Below are 26,446 nucleotides of genomic sequence, written 5' to 3' on the forward strand. Positions count from 1 at the left end.
AGTGGAATAAGCAGACTCTGCGGGTTGGGGGTAATGAGACGGTGCATAGCTGTCTAATGGGATATTCTGTCTGAACTGATCCAGATGATTGATTATCAATGAGGATAAAGTGAATAATCTGGGGGATTGGTTTAAAGCAGCAAACCACCTCACAGTCCTTGTTTTATTTATTTTCCTGCCCACGCCACTGTGCTACAGCACTTTTTACAAATGTCTGTCTGTCTGTCTGTCTGTCTGTCTGTCTGTCTGTAGCAGAGTAAGCCAGCAGTCTGGTGTGTGTTTCCTGGCAGATGGTGTGTGTGTGTGTGTGTGTGTGTGTGTGTGTGTGTGTGTGTGTGTGTGTGTGTGTGTGTGTGTGTGTGTGTGTGTGTGTGTGTGTGTGTGTGTGTGTGTGTGTGTGTGTGTGTGTGTGTGTGTGTGTGTGTGTGTGTGTGTGTGTGTGTGTGTGTGTGTGTGTTATTGTTGGTATTGAGTCCTGAAGGTTATAGATGGTTATAGAGCACATTCTTCCATCACTTCATGGTTGTTATGGAAACAGCAAAAGGAAGCAGAATGTAAAACCCTGTTTTGAAAAGGACCTTTAATCGACCATGGAGTCCTTGCAGGGATTATAGCGTGTTACTTACTTTAAGTCTTTCACAAGCTCCCCTCAGAAAATGCAGTGACATTTTTTCTTTTCTTTTCCCCAGAAATGTTGTTAATATCCAGGCACACCTCACAAACGATGGTGAGTGATTTGGTGCCAACGTGTCTCTGTGTAACAGTGTAGCCATCACCTTGGTGGGTGTTGTACAGCGATGTGAAACATGTTGAGCATGTGGAAAAATGTTGCATCCTAAATCGACTCATCCGTTCCTCAGGGTTTTATAGTGATGCAGTATCAGAGTGCCTATGCCATTCTTGTAGGCGTCAAGCCGGGCAGGTTAGGTCTTTAGTGTTGTGTAGGACTGTGTGGAGTTAACGCTGCAGAAATAAACTGGAAGGACAAATCTAAATGATTGACAAATGCCTTGTGTTATGTGCTTACTTTGATCTTCCTGCTGTCCTGATCTAAATAAGAAGATGGGTTCTTGTGTAGCTTTATTCTTTATTTGGATTTCCATTTAACAAAGTGGTCATTAGTCCTCTGGTGTCCACATGAAACAATAATAAAAAATAAAAGTTAAGGTTACTAATTTTGCAAATCAAATGAAAGCCTCAGTAAACAAAAACAAAAAAACTGCCAATAAAACAGAAAAAATAATGATCGTAAGTCCAGATTTGAAGGTGGAACAACGTAAAGAGGGATGAGAAGCCTTCATTTTTTGTCTTTAAGCTTTTTACGACATCGGTTTTAATCATAAAGCCAAGACTAAACTCCATTCCTGTCTCCTCAAAGTGAAAATAGATTTTTGCAGATTTTGTCATGTTTGTAATAGCGTTTGGCATTGAGGTAGGGTTTTGGATTTTGTTTTTCTGCCATAAAAAACAAGAAGTTTTGATTGATTAGAGTAGAGTGATTTCATAATGTATTAATACAAGAAAACCACTGGGCATTCTGAGAGCAACAAGGGAACCACGAGTGTCAGAAAAACACTTGAAATGTTAGGTGATGATAAATTACTTTTCAGAATCAGTTTATTTGGCGGGAAAGGAGGGACTCAATGCAAAGCAGCAGGCACCCAGCTGGTGGATTGTGTCTGTGTTTTTCCGTTCATCAGTGAACAGACAGTGTGTCTTCATCTGATTCTGTATGTCCTTCCTGCCACGCAGTATAGATCTAATAATGTCGTAATTTACCCTGAGTCTTGGCATACATGCACACACACTATAAATTGGCTAATGAAATGCAGCAGCATGTCTGCCACACCCCTCTCCTATGTGGCGTATGATGTAACCATGGTAACTTATGTGCTGGAGGCTCCTGTTGGTGGTTCATTGATACTGCTGTACTGTGTTGAAGGACAATCAGGACCGGAAAAGACAGATTTAGAGGTGAGAAAAGCTCACCACCAGATAGTCTCTGCTCTGTCTGTCAGTCTGTATTGGTGCATCAGAGGAGCTCTCAAACTGGCTTTGAGACGTGTGACGAAATAAACATGTTGTTATTGTATCTCTGTAACAAGTAAATATCTATTTCCATGGACTCGACAGGTGGCAACATCAGTAGTGTTCAAGGTAGTCTCGTTCCACTGTTGGAATCCTTTTTATTTTCTGTCACTAGCCTCAGTTTTGACCTCCTCAGGTGACTGTGTAACATCAACCGTAACATCAACCATAATTATACTTACATGTGTTTGCTAATGCATTCATGACATCTATTCTAGGCTAGTGAATGTTATTTAATGGTTTCTGATTACACATTGGGCCTCACGCAAGAACATTTTTGTATTCTTGTGTAGGAAGTTATAGCAGCAGATTATTGTCCATGGTTTTGGAATGAGATGTTCAACAATCTCATTTGGGTGTAGTGTTCAGATGTCCACATACTTTTGGTCACAATAGTGTAGCTACCTCTTCTGTGGCATCCTCTCAGTTCAAAAATAAAACAAACCCGGCCACACATCAAGATTTTGTTTTCAAAGTATGCATTGTCAACATTGCTGAGGTTCATACACATAAAATAACATTTGGAAGTCTGCATCTATTTTCTGTTTGTAAGACCTGATTGCCATCGATTGGAAATAAATACATAGTGATTCAACAATTGATAGTTCAAGTTTGTTTTTAATTTGTTGGGCTGAATATTTTTTTTTTAGAGGAATTTTGGAAATGACTGAATGTTAAATTCAATTAACCTGAGATGGCATCAGAAGGGAAGAGAAGGAGAAACCAGAGTTTCACAAGTCGTTTCAATGTTAATAACGAGTGAACATGGTTCACTTCGTGGAACAGTTCAGACTGTGACACGTATGACACATGACGAGGGGTGAGAATGAGACTCGGGCCATTTTAACTTCTCCACACCATCTCCCACACCCTGCAGCTGCATGTTGACTTCCTTCTTTTTCTTCTGTTCAGTTTAAAAAAAAAAAAAAAACTCCAGGTGTTCTAGTTATTCTCTCTCACTTTATTCACACACCTCCTTTTCCATCTCACATTTTCTTTTCTTGGTACTTCTGTAAGAAGACAAGGAGCAGGTTCACTGATTGAAAAGTTATCCATGTGTCTCTCCGTAGGTGTTTTTTGTTTTTTTCGAACAACATAATTATCCCAGTAGCTTCAACTTTGATATCAAATAATTTAAAGACTGGAAGTGTCCAAACTTGATGCAGATGACATTTTATAATCAAAGCATGAACATGACTTCTAAAAAAAACAAATCAAAATGATTAGATGATTCTGGCCTTCTAGTACTAAAGTATTGTAATACTGATACTGGTATTGTCCTCTGCCCTATGTTAGTAGTAGTTAGTAGTCATGTTGAGATAATTATAGTACAAAGGATAATTTGTCATAGTAATGTTGCCTTGCTATCGGAGCTAAGTAGGTGTCAGTATAGTTCTAGTTCCGTATTTTGTACATGTCGTTGTGATTTAGGGTTGGGTGATGTCCCCTAAATTGGGTGATGTCCCCTAAATTGGATGTTTACAGTAAAACATCGTGATGGACGATGATATCGTCGCGCCGGGGGGGGGTAGCTTTACATAAATATTTTTAAAAGTATTAGGCAATCCGATCTCAGCATAACTTTCTCTCACTCTTTTACTTTTGACCTCTCACCTCATTTTTTCTTTGTCTGATTGGTCATCAGGATGGGGGCTACAGACAACATCTACAAAGGGCGTAGTACGTTCATGGAAGAGCTGACTGAAGCCTCTGAGATCATTTTCCGCGCAACTGAACGTTCATTGGTCATCCTTGATGAACTGGGACGGGGCACGAGCACCCATGATGGGATTGCCATTGCCCATGCCACCCTGGAGTACTTCATCAGAGATGTAAGTGTGTGTTTGTCTGTGTCTGTGTGAATGGACAGATTTGAATATTAAAAGAGAGGAAATAAAAAGAGGTGAGAAATGAGAGGCAAAGCACTGATGGGACATTTTGGTAACCGTGTGACTGCTGACATACCAAATCATGTGAAATGCACCCTGTTGTCAACCCCACACATATTCATCTTGTTGCTAAATCCACCAGCATTGTCTGATATTAAGGCCAGCCCAATTAACCATCAAGCTAATGACCTAAAGAGGTATGTGTATGTGTATATGCAAAAGTTTGATTGTATGTGCTTGTTGTTGCTCTGCATACTGCAGTGATTGTTTGTTTTGAAGAGAGAGATGAGGCTCCAGAGAGGCCACAGAAGCTTGATCTATAATGTTGATATTCTGATAGAGAGCAAGCTGCAATGGAAAAGGAGAGAGAGAGAGAGAGAGAGAGAGAGAGATGGAGTGATCCCTGGGTACCTAGTTGTTCAAGGGATGTGTGTTGTACTGCAGCATGCCTCATTTACTTCTCATGAAACACCCACATAACCAAGGCTGATGACAGCTTGTCCAATGTTCACTTTTGCACTAGGGCTGGCACGGTATGGATTTTTTCTTAACGCGGTTGAAAAGCAAGAAATTCCCGTGGTATACCACAACCCACTTACGAGAGTAGCGTAAGTTAGAGTGAGAATGGCAGGGTGCCTTAAGTGAGTGAAGTCAGTGCCCGTGCAAGGAGAGTGAGCGGTAACAGAGAGTAGCGTATGAGTGGCGCTGTGAGGAAAAGAGAGGAAAAAGATTTAGCAAAGATGATGTAAAGTGAGTTAAAAGTGAACAATAAAACAACAAGGTAGAACTTCTCATGACATGGTAGCTCAAAGTACTTGGAATCTGTGTGTGTGTGTGTGTGTGTGTGTGTGTGTGTGTGTGTGTGTGTGTGTGTGTTCTGTTGGAATTATGTGAACTGGCACAGTCAGGTGCCCTTTGGGTGTTGCACAATGTTTCGTATGTCTGTCATTGCAGAACAGATGAGGGAACGAGGAGGGGGGTGTTTGTGTTAGTAAGGGTGGTGTGGGGGGTTATCAATACGGACATTGGCAAGTCATTCGTTATTCCCTTGTGGAAAACCCACAGTACTTGTTTGTACCAATTTGTGTTGAACAAACATTCAATACTATAAGCGCAGAAGACCCATTACTACAGTTTGACATGGACTGCGTCCTTGAATTTGTGGCATCACACAGCTGTTCCATTTTCTCCGGGGCTGTAGTCTCTCTCATCCCGCCAGTCTTTTAGCAGGGAATAAGGCAGACGAACCGGGGTGCGCTAGCTAACTATCTTAGTTTGTTGACTACCCATACAGCTAATGTTGCATGGCGATTCACATCATCATCATCGTCATACTAAAAATAACTTTATAATTGGGTTAAACATAGTTGTAATCTTCATAACGGTACTGTACGGTTTAGCCACCAAGCATTAGCATGAGTTACTTGTCAACATAGTGAGCTGGATTGATATTGAAATATCATATCAATAAATAAGGTTTCTATTTTACACACACACACACACACACACACACACACACACACACACACACACACACACACACACACACAGACAGACAGACAGACAGACAGACAGACAGACAGACAGACAGACAGACAGACAGACAGACAGACAGACAGACAGACAGACAGACAGACAGAGAGAGACAGACAGACAGACAGACAGACAGACAGACAGACAGACAGACAGACAGACAGACAGACAGACACAAAAACTACAAGAAACAAAACACAATTTAGCTCAGGCTGTAGCTTCTCTGGGGATAATTTGAGGAACTTTGTTTCTAGCTTTCATGGATAACACACCACCAGCTGTTTGACACTCTATGAACTACACAAACCACTGATTCTGGGTGCAGCTCCCACTTCAGTCCACAGTGACCGATACCATTGATGTGTTACATGAGTTTTACCATGAAAGCATACTGCTGCCATCTGGATAATCAGTAAGTTATTTATTTTCTGTTTTCCACTGCCTTAGTCAAAAAGCTCCAAATTGCCCCGAGTTACCCCTGCTCAAATATAGATGAATAAACATTTATCTTTGCAAAACTCCTTCCAGTTTTTATGTTTTGCCAGTTCCACATTAATCTTTGGAGAGAATCCTGGGGTTATGTAACCTTGCTGGAAAACAGAGAATGAAAATGTGTAAGTATCAACTAATGCAGCTGGCAGCTGCTGTTCGCAGAAGGAAGGAGCCCTCTAACTACCTTTTATATGGAAAGGCCTCCTCAGTACAGGCAGACCTGCAGAGTCTTTCATGCTCACTCCTCTTCCTCCTACTCATCCTCCTCTTCCTCTGCCCTGTCCTCCTCTTCCTCCTCCTCACCAGACTCAACTGTTCACGTCAAAAGTCAGACTACTCCTCCTTGACTCGGTTGTTATAGTAACACCCCTTTCCCTGTACCCTAGCACTCACCTGAGAGGTCTTTAAGAATGTAGATGGGTTTCATAACACCACTCAATAAAAGAGACAGCCTTGACGCAGAAAGAGAAAAAGAAATGGAAAAGCAGAGGAGAGTATCACTAAAACGAGGAGTCACATATGATGGAAGTTTCTGGCTTTTTTTTTTTGGGGTGAAATCACGACCAGCACATGGTTGGTTCCTTCAATGTTTGTCCAATTTAATTATTTTCTAGTTGTGATGTGTACCTCATACTGTCCACTTCTTTAGCCATTACTCTTAGACTCACTTGGACTCTCGCTTTTATTCACGCCAACAGCAGGTCCTGCCATTAGATTCACATTAAGCTCATCACTACACATCAGTCTCCACTCAAGTGACTGCACTAACTGTGTAAACCAGGCAGAATCAGGCCCAGCTTTACACTTGGACTCACAGGGGAACTAGAACTCACTAAAACTTACTTTTGGATGCCTAATGAGTACATTTTCAGTAGAATGTATCACTCCATGTGGGCGTAAATGGTCTGATGTGCTCAAGCTTATGCACAAAGCTCCTACGAAGACCCACTGCTCCTCTGCACTGCTCAGTCTCTGCATTGCACTCATATTCAACACATGGGGAAGATGCTTGTCAGTTTTTCTCTTAACTCATTGGGATTGCATACCTTTGTCCTTTTTTCGCTATGCAAATTTGGTTGTAAGAATTTTGTTGGACGCTTCATTGCATGCCATACATTATTTATAGCAGTGGTTCCTAATGTGGGTGGGGACCCCAGAAAGGGATCTCAGGATACATATCGGAAGGGTTGATGCACGAAATACGTTTTCTGTCATTTTCTGTTCATTATCCAATTGTTCATTTATCTGCATTATGTGGCAAAATTATTACAGTGGTCATTCTCTTATACATTTTATTCTGGATGGTTTTTCAGACTGATCTTAAGAAGTGGCGTATGTATGACACGCCAGTTCGTATGCCATTTTGGCGTGTTATCAAGACGCATAATCGCTTTTTAGCATGTTTATCAAAAATGCTGTTTGGCTGCCATTGACTTACATTACCTTGCGATTGCGTGTCATTTTACGCCGTAACGAGTAGTATGAAAGGCCCAAAATCTGCGTGGGGTGGTGGATGGGTCAAACACAGTAATTTTCACCCAGGAGACCGAGGATCGTGTCCAGCATGTACGTTTCCTTTGTGTCCCGGGTGTCACGTTTCCTAATCCCAACCGTTGCTTTCTTCTTTTCCTAAACCCAACCCGTTTGCTGTATACGGTGTAGACATACACACTGATAGCTCCAAATGCAACGTCCCGTTGTGCCGTAGACACACATACGTCCCGTTCTTTGGCGTAGACATAAATGCGTATAGCTCAAGATGCGTACAGATAACACGCCGCTTGGCTTAGAAAAGAGGCGTTTATGTTTACACAAAGTCATGATATCACATTGTTTTTTGACTGCAATTATTGGTAAATTAAACTATTCTAATGTGATATGTGCACAAATCGAAGTCAACTTTAAGGTATTGCGAACTCCAATTTATAGTGATTTGCTTAGGACTAAAACTAATAATTATTTTCATTACCAATTAATCAGTTTATTATTTTTAAGATTGATTGTTTGATTCTTTTGTCTAAAACAGTGTCAAATAGTGAAAAATGGCCATCATAACCTCCCAGTCCAACATGATGTTTTCAAATTGCTTATTCTGTCCAACCAACAGTTAACAACCCAGATATGTAACATTTAAAATCATGAAACCTTAAAAGCAGAAAATCTTCACACTTTGAAAAGCTAAAAGTCACTAATAATTTAAACAAATAATAGATAATCTGAATTAATGAAAATAATTTTTTTGTCAATCAACTAATGGATTAATCAACCAGTGTTTCCTCTAGGATTTCTTTTAGCAGTGGGGGCAGATCTGGTTCCCCGCGCCCCGCTGCAAAATGTTTTACGTATTAAACGGAACTGACACTTTGCTGCAAAACAAACAAATAGATTTATTTACCTCTGTTCACACACAGTGAGGCATATTTTCATTTCGTTTTGATTGAACTGTATTTTTGAGGAACTGTAGGTCTACAAAATGAATTTTCCAAGAAATTCTTCATAGGGAAACCAAAACCCAAAGTAGGCTATAGTATGAAACCATTCATAATGAAACTAATTGCATATTTGCCTCAGTGGCAAAGTTAGCAGCCTTGCTGTGTGCATTTGATTTTTCTTGGGTTTTGGAAAAATAACTCCAAGGCTCGGTTATAGGGGAATTCAGAAAGAGGTGGCCCATTAATGCTGAGTAGCATACATGCTGCTGGTTGGTCCCCTTGTGGCCTGTTCCTTAACACTAGAATGGCCAGGACTGTAATTTGACCGTTTTGAAATTTATATGTGTAATAACTTTGCTAAATAAAAAATTACAATCCTGCTGGTATCTGACTTTTCCTAAAAGAGTCTGTATTCTCATTTCAAATTGTTTTTAGGCTATATACATTACACAAAAGGCAAAGAAAATATAATCACTTTTACCTATTTTGGCCATACACGGGCTCGGATTTTTGCGGTTTTGTTTTTAATCTTTTGCGTGGTTGAAGATGCATCTTGGTTGCTTAGTAATAATCATAGTCTCTGTCAGAGAAAAGTAACTAGCGATCTCGAGTAACAAATGTGGGCCAAAGGCAAAGCCGGAGTCGGTAACGTAGGCTACGGCATGGATGGACTCTGTTCTGAATCAGAAAGCACCGGGCGCTCGCTCTGTGAAAGGTGCGGTACACGTAGATGGCCGGTAGCTGTCTACGTGTTCATATAACTTTATACATGCTACAACTGGCTGGAATCATTGCACACATCCTCTCCAAGGAGTGCATCAGCTGTAAAATGTCCTGGAGGAAGTTCATGCAGCAACTGGCAGAGGAGCTGAGAGCGGAGTTTATGGAGGAAAAAAAGGGCAGCGCCGCACGGTCCGAGCGGCGCTGCGCACCGCAGCAGACACCAAAACGGAGGCAGTGCCAGGTTAGGTTAGGTTAGGTTATAAATGTTCAAATAACATACTTTTAATTGTTATTTGGCTGTGAATTATGTTGAATGAATTTCCCCCAATATGTTTCGGGACATAATCACGGTTTAGCCTACTATGCCATGATATGATATCAAGGGTGTTGTATTGAATCAACAGCCACGTGCAATTTAGCTAGCAGGTGAAGGTGAAACAAATTTTTTTCAAGAACTATAGACTAATACAGGCTTAAATGAACTGACAATATAAGTTATAAAACTTACAGTTCTCAAGGATGCACACATGCCATCTCAACCGGAGGACAGCCTGTCTCTTTTTTCTTTCTCCCTTTTCTCAGTGTCACGCGTGCCCACTCGCGGTGTGAAGCGCGTGTCCGCGCTATTCTTCGACTCTCTAACAATCGCTGCTGATAGACGGCTTTTTTTTTTTTTACATTTTTGATACCGTGGCGGGAGAAATCTAACCGTGGTGGACCGCCACTTGCCAATCAACATAGAGGAAACACTGTCAACTAAATGTTTCAGCCCTTGATTTGTGATTCTGGTATGGATTTTAGTAACACTGTAATTCTTTGTAGTGTTTGAATTGTAATTTCAGTCATCAGTTTACAGTAAATGTGTCAGATTTAAATAAATCACACTACATAGTTGTCCAAATATCTTTTGCTTTTGTTTAGTGTGCTAACACTTTCTCTTTAAAGCTAACTTGAAAATTCACACTTTCTTGTGCTAATTGTTGTGTGGCAGGTTGCTTAAAAAGTTATCTGAATCAGATTAAATCTGTTCCATATCCTTTTGCCCACTTGTTTAATGAAAAAACAGAAGAGCGTTCTGTTCTCACTAATAGGATGAAATCAGTTTCCCACATGAATTTCAGCTTTTTTTTTTGTTTCCACTTGAAGAGCTTTATACACCCACAGTATACACATTTTTTAAGTTAATGGATGCAAAATAAATTTTCCCCATCACCATTTCATCAGAAAAAAAGCACAAATATTGCACCAAGACCAACAGCTTTTTTTTGGGTGGGAGGGGGGGCGACATCAATGGACAAGTGATATTTGTCTCTAAAAAGCCTGTGTATCATTTTTTCCTTTGGTCCACACCAAATGAACCGAACTACAGATGTGAAAGCACTCTAAAGCACAGGTCCATGTCACCATGGTGAACATTCTGTCCATACTATTGCACCCTGGATGTTGCAAAAAAGACAAACACCGTTGTACCAAATATTACCATTGAAACAAAAGAGCCAATGTGGTCTAAAGGAACTGAAACCTGTCACTGATACTGAATTAGTGTTAATTTTGTCACCTATTTTTAATTTAGTATTAGTCTTGTCCAAATGTCCTTAGTCCTATTTAGTCATTCACATATCTTTTGTTAGTCAAGTTTTAGTCGACTAAAAGTCTCGTCATTGTAGTCTAGTTTTAGTCAAAAGAGAACTCACTATATCTTAGTCAAGTTTTAGTCAAAACATTTTAGTCTTTTTTTAAATAACAAATTATTTCTGAGATTATTTCTGATAACCATTTCAGTCAAATAGTTATATAAAAATAAATTATATTAAGTTATATAAATATCAAGCCTCTTCCTTATTTCACCCGTAAATTCCTGTTAAACGACAAAAACAACCACTGAATGGGAAAATTGTATTTTACAATAACATTGAACGCAGCACGAGGCTGGTGAGGCGAGTTTGAATTGAACGCAACATATGTGTTGTTTTTCAGACAACGGCAGGTGCAGACTGTCGTAGGCTAGCTACTACGTCCCCCTGTTGGAATCCTCTCCAGTGAAATACAGACAAACTTTTACAGGTTTAGCTGTCAGCATTTTAACCGTGTTTAATCCAGCTGCTAGCTAACGGTAGGCTGACGTTACCTGCTGCCAAGTGTAGTATTTGTCGGTACACGATCCGTTCTGCACATGCGCAAAATGTTCGCATGCGCTGTTGTACGAGGATTTACGACACTGCACGATCTGTTCCACGCTTCCGGTCGACAGCCAAGCTAACGTTAGTTTTACCCTAACAGCTAATTGGGCTAACCGCTAGCTGAGACAGCATGTAATAACTTTAAAAGACCCTCAAAATAAAACTTGAAAATAAACATTAACATATATAACAGCTGTTACGTCAGTTCTGCTTTACTTGTGCTCATTTAAAATACAATCACTCAATATTTGTCTTTATTGTTATTACTGTAAAGTCTTAATTTAGCTATAGCCTGCTTCTCCCATTAAGTTTGACATAACGTTATTTTAGACTGAATCTAGCTGTCAGCTAGTTAGCCAAATTAGCTGTTAGCTAAACTAACGTTAGCTTCCCGGTGGAGGCTAAATAGGCTAGCGTGGAACAAATCGTGCAGGTCGTATCCTCGGTGAAACATTATTATCTTGCGCATGTGCAGAACGGTAGAGACGATTTTAGTTTTTATTTTATGCAAAACATTTTGGTCTTGTCTTTCTTCGTCAACAATAATGCATGTTAATTTAGTCTTAGTCAGTGTTTTGGGACATTGGCGCAGTCTCGTCATCGTCTCGTCTTAGTCATGGAAAAAAACGTAGTTGACGAACATATTTAGTCTCGTCTCGTCTGACGAAATTAACACTATACTGACTCGAATACAATAGACCAATGTGAGAACAAGATTGACTCGCAGCCAAAGTCAAAGAGGTTAGTGACACACAGGTGCGCATCATTTACACCAGATCTCTTCATCTCATGTATGCACACCTCAGCGAGAGCTTATTTGTGAGGTGAGGACACAAATGGTGTTGATTTGAGTCACCTCAAACCTGCTCCTCGGGATCAGATTACAGAGTGGAAGCATTCTTGCACGCGAACACCCATTCACATCTTTGACAACATATCTCGACAGATGTGCAGTGAAACAAACACCAATTTGGAGCTCAAAACCTGTTGGATATGTATTATATGAGAAGAGGTGGACAAGTTGATGTAATGCAGAGAAAGTGTTACCTGTGGGTATGTGGCCGATCAGCAGTCTGTCAGAGATTTTATTTGAACCTATGTGACAAGTGAGCCGAACGAACACATCTGGACCCTGCCTTCTTAATGTTTGACCACTCCAAGCATTCCTTTATCTGTTTATAAACCTACAGCAAATTAGTTTATATTTATTAGCTTACATTAAGAGTGGATATTTATAGGTGTTCCTCTTTTTCAAGTCCCAGATTCCACTATTTATAATCAGAGACGCCGAGAAATGTTACCTGCACCCTCCTTTTTCTATCTTCAAATTATATATTTTTGTTTGTTTTTTAGTCATCTTGGAAGATTGGGACATTTAAGGTTCAACACACCAATAAACCTGGATAATATTTCAATAGAAATCCACTTGATCTTCAGTAAGTCTTCTAGGGCTGCAACTAGTTTTTATTTTCCTAATGAAATAACTTAAGAGCTGCACTAATCTGCATTTTTAAATTAGCATTGGATCAATAGGATAGGTCAGTTTCACAGGCATTCATTCCAGTTCCCTCATACAAAAATAACTATGATCAGAAATCCTTTTTTTATACATACACCAAAATCTGGAATGACATTCCCCATCATATCAGAACACTACCATCCATCACATATTTCAAAAAGGCATACAAACTGTTCCTTCTCAACAGTACTTGCACACATTGATTGTTCATGTATTGACCAAGTCTTTGGTTTGCACTGACTATATTGTTGTTTTTAGTTGTCTGCATCTGTCTAGCCCATGCTAATGTCCTGTACCAATGTTTTTGTCCTCATGTGCTGTAACTGTATTGTTGTTTTAGCTGTATATATTTGTCTAGCCCATGCAGATGTCCTGTACAAATGTTTCTGTCCTTAAGGAACCTGCTGGAAACCAGTTTTTAAACTGAGTCAGGCCCGTTTTATATTGTAACTTAATGTTACTTTTAACTTTCCTGTATAATAAATGAAATGAAATAATGAAATGTAGCTTATAGAGGAAAGATAATTAACAAATTACTCTGCATTTTCCCACCGGTCTACAGAGCGTTTTTAGTGTCTTTCCGCTCATTGTTTTGTTTTTCTAGCCTGCAACTTTGTTTTGGTTCATTCTCACAGCACTCCTCAGCGTTGTTTCTTGCAGAAGCAAGGTGGTCCGTGCGTGCGTGCGTGCGTGCGTGCGTGCGTGCGTGCGTGCGTGCGTGCGTGCGTGCGTGCGTGCGTGCGTGCGTGCGTGCGTGCGTGCGCGGCCATATGAGTGTGCAGGTCTGTCTGTCTTTGTTTGAGGCATGTGGGAGTCACCATGCACGTCTCTTTCAAAGGGAGGTATTACTAGTGACGTGACCTTTCTAAGTAGATCCTGGAGCCAGCCGAGTCCTGCAGCCGCCGGTCTGCTGCAATGATGTAAGACTCTGGCCTGCTTTACCATGAGAGCTCATACACTGTTATTACTTTCATTAATCATGATTATTATTACTAAAATGTTTGGGATATTTATTCCGGAATTAGTTATTGTGTTTCAACAGTTTGCCACATTGTCAAGACTCAGTGTTTTGTGTTGTGTCCTCCCTACTCCCATTCACACGTGATTGGGCTATTAAAGTAAGCAGGAAATTGTTGCATTTGTTTTAGTGAAGAGCTCTGAGCAGCTGTCCTGAGAATGCTGTGCTGAGAGAAATAATGTTTGTGCATGCATTTGAGAGTGAGTGCCCCACCCGCTTTTTGTGATTTTCACGTATTCACCCTAATGTAGCCTTTGGGTGGCTCCCAGGCCTAAAGACTAGCGGGATGAGGAGAGTGCCTTCACTTTGCTCAATCTCTCTCCAGAGCCTGAAAGGCCAGGTGTGGTGTTTACACTGAAAGGCAGAAAAACCGAGTGATTGATTGCAGACAAAAAACAAGGGAAAAAGTGACACAATACTGTATGTGTTTATACTGGTGGTTATGTTCACATTAGCTCAGTACACTGCAGGGTACAGAGGCAGTGTAATTGCACACTAGGCCAAAGTATAGTAGCTGTAGATACTGTGCTCTTTGTGTTTCAGCTACAACTTTTGCTTACTTGTGGTAACACGGACAGTGTTGCATAATGCAACATTTGTTATACCTACCATTTGGTACCTACCATTCATTACTTTATCTCTCTTCTTTATCGTTTGTCTTTCTGTTCTTTTTTCCACCTACGTCTCCCTTTTGTACAACGAGAAATAGTAAAATTAATAATATGATTAATATTCACTGAGGTCAAAGGACAAAATAAAACATTTAGTAGAATAGAATCAAGATCTCAATGTTAACTGCATATTAATCATATAGTTGTAGTAAATGTAAAGATGCATATTGTACTGTATATAAAGGCTTAAAAAACCCTTTTTATGTTCAAAGGGATGGTAAAGTGAGTTTGGCGCGCTATGGGGAAGAGCTTGCTTTGAAGATTAGTTAGATTTCCTTTTGTTCTCTTGGGAGGGCAGCGTCTGTTGGCTCACCACTGAAATATCTCAACTATCGGAGGGAGTGCCATGAAGTTTTGTATAGACATTCAGGGTCCCCAGGGGAAGTATCCCAATGACTTTGGTGACTTTTCCTCCACTGACACCAGCATGTCAAAGTTTTCACCTGTCCACTAAAATGTCACAATGGTTGCCAAACTTAATATGAATCAAAGTCTACGTCCATGACATCATGATCCTAATTTTAGGCAGCAGAATTTATCTCCTGCCCAGGTAGTTATCTGCCGACCGTTAAGATTCATCTCACATTGGGATCCCGACCCCCAGGTTGGAAACCATTGAATACATGGATTGCCATGAATTTAGTATGGACATTCGTGGTTCCTACTGACTTTGATGATCCCCTGACTTTTAACTTTTATTTTAAGTAAGTAGGGAAGGGGCCATTGCAATATCTTAACATTTACTTCCGTTTTTATATGATTTTTCTGCATTCTTTGCACACTCTAATCAGATCTTGTTTTTCACAGGCACTCTACAAAGCTGTTGAGTAGGTGGGAAGGTGGTAGTTCTGTTGTCAGTAAAACCAAACCTAGCAGGTGGAGGGTCACCACAAGTGACTTACTTTTACCTACGTATAGAGACGTCTTCGACTGTCGGAGACAGCAGTGAGCGACTGCAGTTGGAACATTCCTTCCTGCAGCTGTGCTTCTTTCTACCTCTCGACTGGATATTTTCTCTTCCAATGTAAACATAACGTACGGATTGCATTTACACCTGGCTGAAACTGTTTATGCCATTTTTCTGATCCTTAACATCCAGAGAAGTCTAGGCAACAGGTTCTCTGGCAGCTATTCACCCTTTTAGACCTGGCATAAAATGTAAAAAACAAATTCTCTCTCCTTCCTTTTCTTAGGTGAAAGCCCTCACCCTGTTCGTGACCCATTATCCTCCTCTGTGTGAGTTGGAGCGTGTGTATCCTGAACATGTGTCTAACTACCACATGGCTTTCCTACTCAATGAACCTGACGTCGCCACTGACACTGACGGTATGTGTGTGTGCATTGTTGTGTGCGTATGCAAATGCTTTTAATGTTTTTTGGCGGAGATTCTGGGTTTGACTATTGCCTTGCAGGTACATTTAGAACAATCTTACTTTGGCATTTTCTAAATCATTATCACATGATATTTTAGTGAGATTTTTAACGTGTGTGTATGTGTGTTGTGTGTGTGTGCGTGCGATGACAGATGGAGAGGTTCAGCCAGAGTCCATCACTTTCCTCTACCAGTTAACTGAAGGCGCTGCAGGGCGGAGCTACGGCCTGAATGTGGCCCGATTGGCTGACATTCCAGACAATATAATACACACTGCTGCACGCAAAGCCCGAGAGCTGGAGAGCATGGTCAACGCCAGGAGGTACAGCAGACACATATTCACCCTGACCATTTTTTAAAGGGGGATTCCACTCATTTTACCCCATAAAGATCAGTTTTCTAGTCATGGGGAGTACAACTCAGCCTGTGGAAACATTTGTATAATATATTTTGTATCTCTGGAGACTAAACAAATAATTTCAAAAAAAAAAAAACTGCTAGGGTTACAAACTGGAGTTGTGAAAGTAGTGGGTGTTTACCTGGCAGGGTTAGGGTCTAAGTGGGCATTCAGACTGAAAACAGCTTTGCTTCTTGGTTGGTTTTATTTCAGGTACCGATGAGACCGTGAAATCCAAGTCTAGTTTGAGTAACAGATCTGTAAATTTGAATTCTGTAATTGTTATACTGACACAGGATTTTACAATTCTGGAAAGTTATTATTATCCTTCGTCACATGATTGCAAGGTTAACCGTAGAAAAATATGCTGGGCAACCCTGTGTTTTTCTGCTGGAGCCCCTTGCATTGGTGCCCCTGCTGCTTTGATGGTTTGAAAGCCGCTTAAGACAAAAACACTATCAAATTGAATTGTGGGAAATGTAGGATCCAGTATTTTTGGAACTTGACCCATATTAAGGACTTAATTAAGTTAGGATATTTCAGCTTCTGCTGCTTTGATTTTTTTTTTTTTTTTTTTTTTACTTTGATTTTACTTTTCTCTCACAAGTCCCTCACTTTTGGAAGATTACTACTAAAATGCTAGAGTATCCCTTAAAGGTATTGTAAGTGATGTTAATCCAATACACGTTTTTATAAATATATATGAATGTCAACAGTCTTTGCGCAGAATCACTTACTTCACCTTTTAAACCCTCTAATAATCAAAAAATATCATGTTTGTGTGCTTTTGGAGAGTTTTTTGAATACTGTTAAATACAAATGGAGCTTGACAGCTGAAAAGAGTCAAACGTGTGTCATGAAGAACTAAAACTCAAAGCAGCTCCACGGACACTAAATTGAATGTTTATTTAAACTTAAACACTCAAATGAAAGTGATTAAATTATTGTGCTAACATGTCCAAACCAGAAAATGTACCAAAATTCTTGGAAAATAAGACTGGGTACAGATTACTGGGCCAGCTCAGACAAACCTACACTCAGGTTTATGATGGGTGTTTTCCAGTTTATAATTCCTCAACCGCTGCAAAACTTTGGCCTCTTTGATTCTGAGACATACAAAACCAGTTTTAGTTGAGTTTTTTTTTCAAAAATGTTTTGGTGTCAACTTCATTTTAAATGTTTTTAGAGATTCCTTATGATGTCTTAAATGGATGCAGCCATTACCAGAGATGTAGTGTGGGTTGCCAATATTTACTTTTATTTAGCTGTTTGCAGTGCAGGTTTTTCAGTAGTTCCTTATTTGAAGTTCTGATTTTAAATTAATGTTCCTTATCTGTTCTAATCCAATTTTAATTAATATAATTGTGCTGGAATTGGTTAAATTAAAACCAAATTGAGTCAATTCTGTCAGATCTTTGTCATAGCATATTTTATCCCAAAGTGTCCAAATCTTATTTTCCATGACTAATTTATCTTTTCAAGTATTAAGAGGAATGCACAAGTGCACACTAATATGGAAAGGAGAAAATCTATGTTTTTTTTAATCCTGATGTAGGCAATTTTTTCTATTAGGATGAACCACACACTGCCAGGCCCAGATTGAGTTAGGATACAGAAATACAGAAAATTCTTAGTCCTTTGCTGTCAAAGCATCAGCAAATTGCACTTTCTCCAAATACAGTCTTCTGTCTCTGCAAATGTGTACACGGCATCTCCTCGCTCTGTAAGGAACAGCCTGCTGGGAGTTGAGTGCTGCTTAACCTCTTCCTAAGTAATCCTCCCCATATGAAATATCTGTCAGCACGCGTGCAGGCGCGCACACACACACACACACACACACACACACACACACACACACACACACACACACACACACACACACACACACACACTCTGTCAATGTAATCCTCCCTATATGAAATGTTTGTCCTTTGTTGGAGTGAAGCCATGCTGAGTGCACAATAATCGTACACAGAGGAGTTGAGCTACTGGTCCGAGGTTATGAACAGGGATTTTATTGTACTCTCACACAGCTGTGTGAGAGTACCTTGTATTTAGGCACAAAACATACAGGAATAGGACGATATACAACCGTTTTGTATACAATATTTTGTTTAAAGCAACATTTCCATGTCTTTATCTCCGTCTCTCTAGGAAGAATAAAAAACTTCTCTCAGATCTTTGGAGCATCTCAGACAGATCATCTCTCATGGAGTGGCTGCGGTCAATCTCTTGACATTGCTGCAACAGTTGTCAACACCATCAGAACACACACATGAAGAAGAGAGGATCCAGCTATCAGTAAATGAGCATGTTCAAAGAACAATATACTGTACAAGGAAGTACAGAAGTAAATCTTGTTTCAGAAAGAACTCAGTACTGATGGAGTGAAGTGGTTGTTGCTGCTCTCTTTGCTTGCTTGCTTGCTTGCGTGTGTGTGTGTGTGTGTGTGTGTGTGTGTGTGTGTGTGTGTGTGTGTGTGTGTGTGTGTGTGTGTGTGTGGGCTTTAACCATCTCAGGATCTGGTTATCATCCTCAACTGTTGTAAACCTAATTGTTGTAACATCAATTGATACCAACTGATCAAGATTTGACCTAACCAACTATGTGTAACATTAGTGTTATGACAAACTTGTCATACTTGCTGGTCTTTGACCTTAAAAAAAACTCCACAATTATAACTGACAGTCACGATGGACTGTTAAAAAAAGATCAAAATTGATGCAGTATTTTTTTATTCAATGCATTCTTTTTCCTTTTCAATATGTGACACCTATATTACCCATAATGCATCTTGAATGCTGACAGTTTGGTTTGAGATTTGGGTGTGTTTTGCTATTTGCGGTTAAAATAGCCTTGAGCCTCTAGCCTCAAGCAGAGATGAGGAGCCGGCTACGGATGTCTGTTAAGATAATTTCTTCCTAACTCCACAACTCCAGTTTTTCTGTTTCCATTTTCGAACTTGTAGTCTTCAGCCCCAACTGAGGTTGCCTGAAGTGACATCACATGAGGTAATTTTTAAGACTTTGTGCAGCTCCCTCTGGCATCTCAAAAGGCTTTATACAACTCCCCAAGACCCCTAGACATACTTTACAGTTTAAAGTCTGTGGCGTTTCCCTTTATAAGAACTAGGCTACAACATTTCTGACAGAAAGCCTGAAAGAAACAGATTTTGACCTGAGGAGGATTTAAATTGTTACACAAGGTTTTGTCAAGCTTAAATATTGAGTTTTACTTTATCAATTAATGTATTGATGCAACGCTATTAATAATGCAGAAACAAATCACATTTGCCACTGAGAAAATCTAAATTGCAACACACACACACACACACACACACACACACACACACACACACACACACACAACCAACTCACGCTCCGCCTTTAATTCCGCCAACTCCAAGATCAGCGCGCATCACCAGAGAGAGAGAGAGAGAGAGAGAGAGAGAGAGAGAGAGAGAGAGAGAGAGAGAGAGAGAGAGAGAGAGAGAGAGAGAGAGAGAGAGAGAGAGAGAGAGAGAGAGAGAGAGAGAGAGACACCAGGGGGAGTGTTTGTGTGTGTGTGTGTGTCAGGGAGAGAGACACACGCTAGTGAGAGTGAGTGTGTGTCAGGGAGAGAGAATGAGCGAGAGAGAATGAGATAACCACTGTCAAAGCCGATTACAGTTTATCGCGTCTGTGATTCTGTCACTGTCTGTCCACTTGAGGGTTCTCCCTTTATGAACGACACGCCTTTCGCTTTCCCCTGCTTGTTTGTTGTTTGCCGAAACAGCATGGATTTATTCTAGTGTTTGTGGGAGTCGGACATATTTACTATGAGTTGCTCTGCAGAAGCGCTCCCGTCAGCGCGGCAACTTTTTGGTGCGCCACGGTGCCACTGAGCCGCGCGTCTCTCGGTGGGAAAAGTTCACACGCAACCCCCGGCGAACATGGGCTCGCGGTGAAAGCTTCGGTTGTCTTCTCTCTTCCAACCCGTACGACAAAATGCAGAAGAGCGTCCGCTACAACGAAGGGCACGCGCTGTTTTTGTCAGCGGTCGCGCGTAAAGAAGGGACTAAGCGCGGCTACCTGAGCAAGAAAACGGCGGAGAACAGCCGATGGCACGATAAATTCTTTGCCCTCTACCAGAATATACTGTTCTACTCCGAGAACGAGCAGAGCGCGAGACCTGCCGGGATATACCTGTTGGAAGGATGCACCTGCGAGCGCTCACCGGCTCCCAAAATGTCCACTGCTGGAAAGGAAGCGCTGGAGAAACAGGTGAGAGTTTTAAAAGAACAGAGGGTGTCAATCCACTAAATCCTGCTGTGAATGAAAGTTCCCACATCTTTTCTTATTTTATGCTACCACTTCCCAAAATCTGCTCAAAGCCCACTGACATCATTATGGTGCAGTCACTGATTGTAATATGTAAAGTAATTAACACACTCCAAAGTGATAAATATATGGACGCTAATATGTTGTATCCCGTATAACCCATGGTTTCTACAGATGGTTATATTGATTATTGCTTGTTTGTTTAACTTAAAAAAAAAATCAATAATGAAAACTGCAAGTTAAAATTTCATCACACTCAAACTGATGCCCATGTAAAAAAGAGCAAGTGGCTCATGCAGTATCAGACTGAAGTGGCTGCGGCAGCTCAGCCTCTTCAGTGTCAGGAGGCCCTGCAGTGTCAAGTGCTCCAAGTGCATCATCCCCGAGCGGGTGATTATCCTCCAAACATTTGGATGTGCAAATGGGAGCAGGCTGATAGGAGAGTTAGGTTTCCCACAGCATGTCTTTTTCCAATTAACAAAGAAAAAACTTGTTGATTTTCTCTCTGAGGTCATGAAATTGGCTGGCCGCATCCACAGAAGGTTCTGGATTTGTAACCTGTTGAGTGTGAACCCAGTAGTCTGTCACATTTACATCACCAAAAATGATCCCCAGTATGCCATGTTTTTATGGCTGTAACATTGCATTAAATAGTAATGTCTTGTGCTTCATTCAGTTGCATATACTGTAGCGTGGCATATATAGTATCTTTAGAAATCTTGTGAGCTGAACTACAATTTAAAATAAAGTTTAAGTAGTAAATGCTTGTGCAACTTGGACTTGTAATGATAGAGCCACTACTGAATCCTGCAGTGCTGAAAAAGTTTGACTTTAAAGCAGATAGGGAAATATTTTGGGTAAATCTGTTCCTGGAAGTTGTCTCGGCATTATTGTTGATAGATATTGTTGCTAGGAAACATTGGAATTACCATTTGCACAAGCATTTCATTGAGGAAAAAAAATGAAACACACGTGAATTGGTCACAAGTATATCATCAATCCTATGGTTATTTCAATCAAAGAATCAATTTCAAAGAATCAAGAAAGGATTTGTTACAGCAAAAACAACAAAAACATTTACCTCTACTCCATGAAAGTAATCGCAGAGAAAATTTATAAACTGATCCCAGTTTTCAGTTGACCTCAGGGACTGCATCATGCCCATTACAATGTAGACACACTGGAGAACATTGACAGTTTGAGCAAGAATTAAGGAGACCGTAAGTAAAAGCACAATTAATCATATGAGAGCCACCAATCATCATCACTCAGAAAATACCCATCCTCGCCGTATCCCTCCCACTCATACAGTAGACGTGTGTTTCTTTAAATGTGCAGTATGTGTAAAGGCAATTCATTCCCGATGTATGCAAATGGAGAAAATGCTTAGGGAGAGCCAGGTGATGGTAGAGTGTGGTTTTAGTTAAGCCATACATAAAGTGAGAAGACTATTTCTTTATTTCTGTAATTGAGTTGTTATTAATGATGATGAAAGGAGGATAACTCTCTTTTTGAGGGTAAAATTACATGTGGTTCCAACCGCTTATATCAGTACTGATGTAGGCCATTAAACCTGTCTCTTCTGATGTTTCCGAGCTTGGCAATTATGATGTCTTATTTTATCCTCACTTACACTGACTGTCTCACTCTCTCACCATCTGTCTCACTCTCATAATACAGCTGTGATGTTTAATTAGGGTTATTTTCAATCTGCCCTCAGCTTAAACGACGTGCTGCAATGTAACTTAAACAACATAGCGATGCACACAAGAGGCATAAACCAAATAACGCTGACATTTTATGTAGCTTATGAAACTCTGTGTGTTTTAGATGATCAAGTCTCAATCAAGGAGAATTTCAGAGTTCAGTCTGATCCTGGGTTTTATTCCTTGTGTTTGGTAGGATAAAGTGAAAGAAGCCCTTCTAGCTTTCCATCAGTCGCTCTTGCTCTTCACTGTTTTTCTGTGCAGTAGAGAGTCTGCCAGCAACCTGCAGTATCACACCCCCACAGTGAGCCACAATGTAACCACAAAATACACATCTCTCTCTCTCTCTCTCTCTCTCTCTCTCTCTCTCTCTCTCTCTCTCTCTGTGTGTGCTGTACTCTCAGATAGATGCAAACCCTTCAAATAATTTGGAGAGCATTCACACTGGTCAGAATGGTTTTCACAGCGACTGGACGTGCATTGCCTATGTGAACGTGTGTATGTGTGTGTAAAAGGCCAGTAGATTTAGCTGTGTATAGTTGTCAAACTATCCCTCCCCCCATCATCAAGGATAGGTTATTGATCCCAGAGGGAAGCACAGTTCATCAGAGGCCATGAACCAGGGGAGAGATGACTATACCATACAGTGAAGGCTGTTTCCAGATCGCCACCCATTTGTCAAATTTTTGATGTTCGATTCAAAGGCCTGATGTTGCTTTCTTGAATGACAGTTTGCCATGTAGAAAAGGTAAAAAAAAAGCCAATCGTTCTTCATTAAATCTTCGGTGAATTATGTAGGTCTTAGGGCTGGGCAATATATCGATATTATATATATATATCGATGTATGAGGCTGGATATCGTAATATCCTGATATGACACTAATTGTCAGTCCTATAATATCGTCACAATATCAATATTGACGTATGTGGTCAAAAATATGGGGATATTTGATTTTCTCCATATTGCCCAGCTCTAGTAGGTCTGTAGGTTGGGAACATCATCTAGTTGTGCCAAAGCCAGGATCCAAACAAATATAGAGACAAATCATGGAGGAAATAAATGCTGTTTTAAATTGACCAACAAAGAATACAGTTCTAAAATCCTAAAGCTTTTCATTAAAGGTTTTTTTTTACCGATAGATGGATAGGAAGTTCATATGTCTCAGCAGCAGTACAGAAAGAAAAACAAACTACAAAAAGGTTATTATAGAGTAAATGCAAAAAAAAAAAATGTGTGTATATATATATATATATATTGCACTTTGTCAAAGTTGTAGAGAATATAAATGTTAGTCCAGTTACAGTTAGTGAGTTAGTCCAGAGGGACCTCCGCAGCCTCCCAGTCCACTGATGTAGAGTCTGCGACATAGTGGGGATGTATTAAAAGGTTTGATGGCCACCGGCAGGAATTACCTCCTGTGCCGCTCGGTGAAACCCCTTGTTGGTTTAGTATTTGGCTGAAGATGCTCCTCTTCTCAACTAGCATGTCGTTGAGGGAGTGGGGAGTGAGGAGTGGGAGACGTGGTTCAGAATGCTAACCAACTTGGACAGCATCCTCTTCTCCGTCACCGCCTCCAGAGAGTCCAGCTCAACTCCTCCTCCAATCATTCAGCCTGGCTTCCTAACTAGCTTGTTGAGCTTTGGTCTTACGCTCCGTCCCCAGCACATGGCAGCATAGAATTCTGTATGGCTCTGGCCACTACAAACTGGTAGAACATCCGCAGCATCCTGTTGCAGACGTTGAAACCTCTGAGCTTCCACAGGAAGTTGAGTCGGCTCATAGCCCACAGGTTTAGGAAAAAGTTTTATCAGTTTTTATTATCAGAATTTACCAATTGGTCCCTCTGGTAAGTAAAGGGGTCACATTGTTGTTTTCCCTTGATTTGCTAAATTGAGTTTTAAATACAAAAACTGAAAAGGCTTGGTTCGTGCAGCAGAAATGTAATAGTAAATAGGCATTCCTTGACCCGTTAGGGGAGACTGTGGTTTGGAAAGTAGAGCATGGGTAGGTAGAGGTCAAATTGCAGGGTTTGCGGTTAGTGGTTGCCTACATGTTGAAGTGTCTCGCAAAGCAAACTGCTCCTGCCGCTTCCACAGCCTCTGTGTGAAGTGAAAATACTGTATGAGAAAGATACATGAATAATGTACTGGTAATGAACAGAAAGTATAGCCTGGGTAACAGGTTTGGTATGGTGGCCCTGAGGGGCAAATGAACAAAACACAACATTAACACCAACTTATTTCTGAAAACAAAACTGCTTTTTTTTTTATAAAACTAGAAGAAGTAAAGTAACTGCTATTTTATGTGTGTTCACCTTGCACAGGTGTTCGCGCTACATTTACAGTCACATGGTGCCATCTGCCCTCTTGGCATCTTTTACAACATTTTGTAGCCCTTTTTGTGGTTTTGAAAAAAGAGAAGACATACAAGTGTTTGTTTTTGACAGTGAGTCTCACAGCCTTGTTCAAAAGAAACTGTAAAAACAAAAGATCGGCATGCAATTTTAGTAGCTTCAATGTTTCTGTCCAAAACCTAAATGTAGCCAGGTTGTTGTGTAATACTGCAGCAAAAGGTTTTATTCACTGCCAAACCTATGATTTGTGTATAAAGGCATTACATGTGTAAAATAATTAAAACCAGGCTTACTTATTTATTGAAAAGGAATCCTACAATATGTTGTGTTGTGGCCTTGTTTTCTGAAATGCCATTGTTTCCTAAAATACAGTATTTTCATTTTTTGTTGTTGTTTTCTGAAATGTTGCGTTTTTTCTACTTCGGGTCCACCGTACATAGACACTTCATTGTCAGCGTAAATATTAATTAGGAAATGAGGAATATTTTTCATATTTTTCTGTTCCTCTAAGACATGGATGCCTATTATGTCCAAGTTTCATTCTTGCAGAATTTAAGGCTCAGTATTGTTGTCAAGGATGCTTCGAAAGGGATGAAAATGAGCTGTTAAGGGGGTAGAATCAGTGACCTTTACTCCATCCATGCATAATGCACATGGCTGTAGTAAAATGAAATTGGATTAGAAACAGTACGGGAGAGATATCATAGGTTAATTCAATCCTGTGTGATCTGGCTGCATTGGTTTTAATAAAGTGTGTTTTTCTCCAGTTATAGGCACATAGGGGTTCTTTTCAAAAGTCTCCTTCCTCATTAGACTTGATGCAAGAAAAGGTGGGGTAACACTTTAGAGTTGAAGTGTCAGTGCTGACTTCCTGCTTTATATGTGTATGTGTGTGTGTAATTATTTCTTACAAGAAAGCTTGTCTAGCTCTAAAAGGCCCTCTCAGAGCGTTGTGTTTTCGCTGTTGCCCACACTAGTCGTCTATATCAAGGAACAAATTCTTCCCATATTACTGGAGTTTGATCTGCTTTCCTGTGCAGGCTGCTTTACATTTTCCTCTTAAGTCTTCTACCAAGAGTTTGAGACATTATGGACCTTATTAGTGTCAGAATAGAATTTACAGCTGGCATTAAAGCCTGTGTTTGAAATAATCAACGTATATATGACAACCAGGGTGGATTTTTCTTTCAAGAAAACACTCCTGGTACAACATGTTCTTGTATCTAATACTTAGCATATACTCTCTGTTCTATGAAAACCATCGTCTCCAAATTGTCAGATGTTCATAAACTAAGAAAAACAGCTTCTTTTTTAAAGAAGTAGTAAAACATTTTGGGAAATATGCTTTTTTGCATTCTTTCAGAAAGTTAGATGAGAAGGTCAATGCCACTCTCATGTTTGTGTGTCAACTGTGGAGGTACAGCAAGGAAACGATTAGCTTTGCTTAGCTTGTCGTTGAGGTTGTCCACAGACACGGTATCCATCCTCTCAATTAACCCTCAAGAAAGCGAATAGGTGTATTCCCCATAATATTAAACTAATACTTTAATGCTGTTCAATCAATCAATCAATCAATCAATCAATCAATCAATCAATAATTTCATGTTAACAATCATCATCATATGATTATGTGTAATGTGAAAGGGCTTGCTAGTAACACACAGAGAATTACCATCAGACTCTGCAGTTCCCCGGAGCTTTTTAGTGTTTTATTAGCAAATGGTTTGGTTTTGGTTTTTCAGCTCACGACTTC

At 40.2% G+C, this 26,446-nt stretch overlaps 2 protein-coding genes across 5 annotated transcripts in view; both read left to right on the forward strand.

Moving 5' to 3' along the window:
• Nucleotides 1-19,026, forward strand: part of msh3 (mutS homolog 3 (E. coli)) — a 48,015-nt gene extending 28,989 nt beyond the window's left edge. The window contains exons 21-24 of one of the 3 annotated variants that reach the window (XM_028579099.1): nucleotides 3,734-3,920; nucleotides 15,739-15,871; nucleotides 16,071-16,239; nucleotides 18,469-19,026. In XM_028579099.1, the coding sequence (XP_028434900.1) occupies nucleotides 3,734-3,920; nucleotides 15,739-15,871; nucleotides 16,071-16,239; nucleotides 18,469-18,550 (571 nt within the window). In that variant the 3' untranslated portion in view covers nucleotides 18,551-19,026. Of the gene's footprint in view, nucleotides 1-3,733; nucleotides 3,921-15,738; nucleotides 15,872-16,070; nucleotides 16,240-18,468 lie in introns of those variants that run through there. The other 2 variants (XM_028579100.1, XM_028579101.1) reach the window with 2 other exon arrangements.
• Nucleotides 19,027-19,900: 874 nt separating this feature from the next.
• Nucleotides 19,901-26,446, forward strand: part of rasgrf2b (Ras protein-specific guanine nucleotide-releasing factor 2b) — a 39,894-nt gene continuing 33,348 nt past the window's right edge. For both annotated transcript variants that reach the window (XM_028578590.1, XM_028578591.1), the window contains exon 1: nucleotides 19,901-20,576. In XM_028578590.1, the coding sequence (XP_028434391.1) occupies nucleotides 20,301-20,576 (276 nt within the window). In that variant the 5' untranslated portion in view covers nucleotides 19,901-20,300. The remainder of the gene's footprint in view (nucleotides 20,577-26,446) is intronic.

Source organism: Perca flavescens, chromosome 5, assembly GCF_004354835.1.
Source record: "Perca flavescens isolate YP-PL-M2 chromosome 5, PFLA_1.0, whole genome shotgun sequence".
Classification (NCBI taxonomy): domain Eukaryota; kingdom Metazoa; phylum Chordata; class Actinopteri; order Perciformes; family Percidae; genus Perca; species Perca flavescens.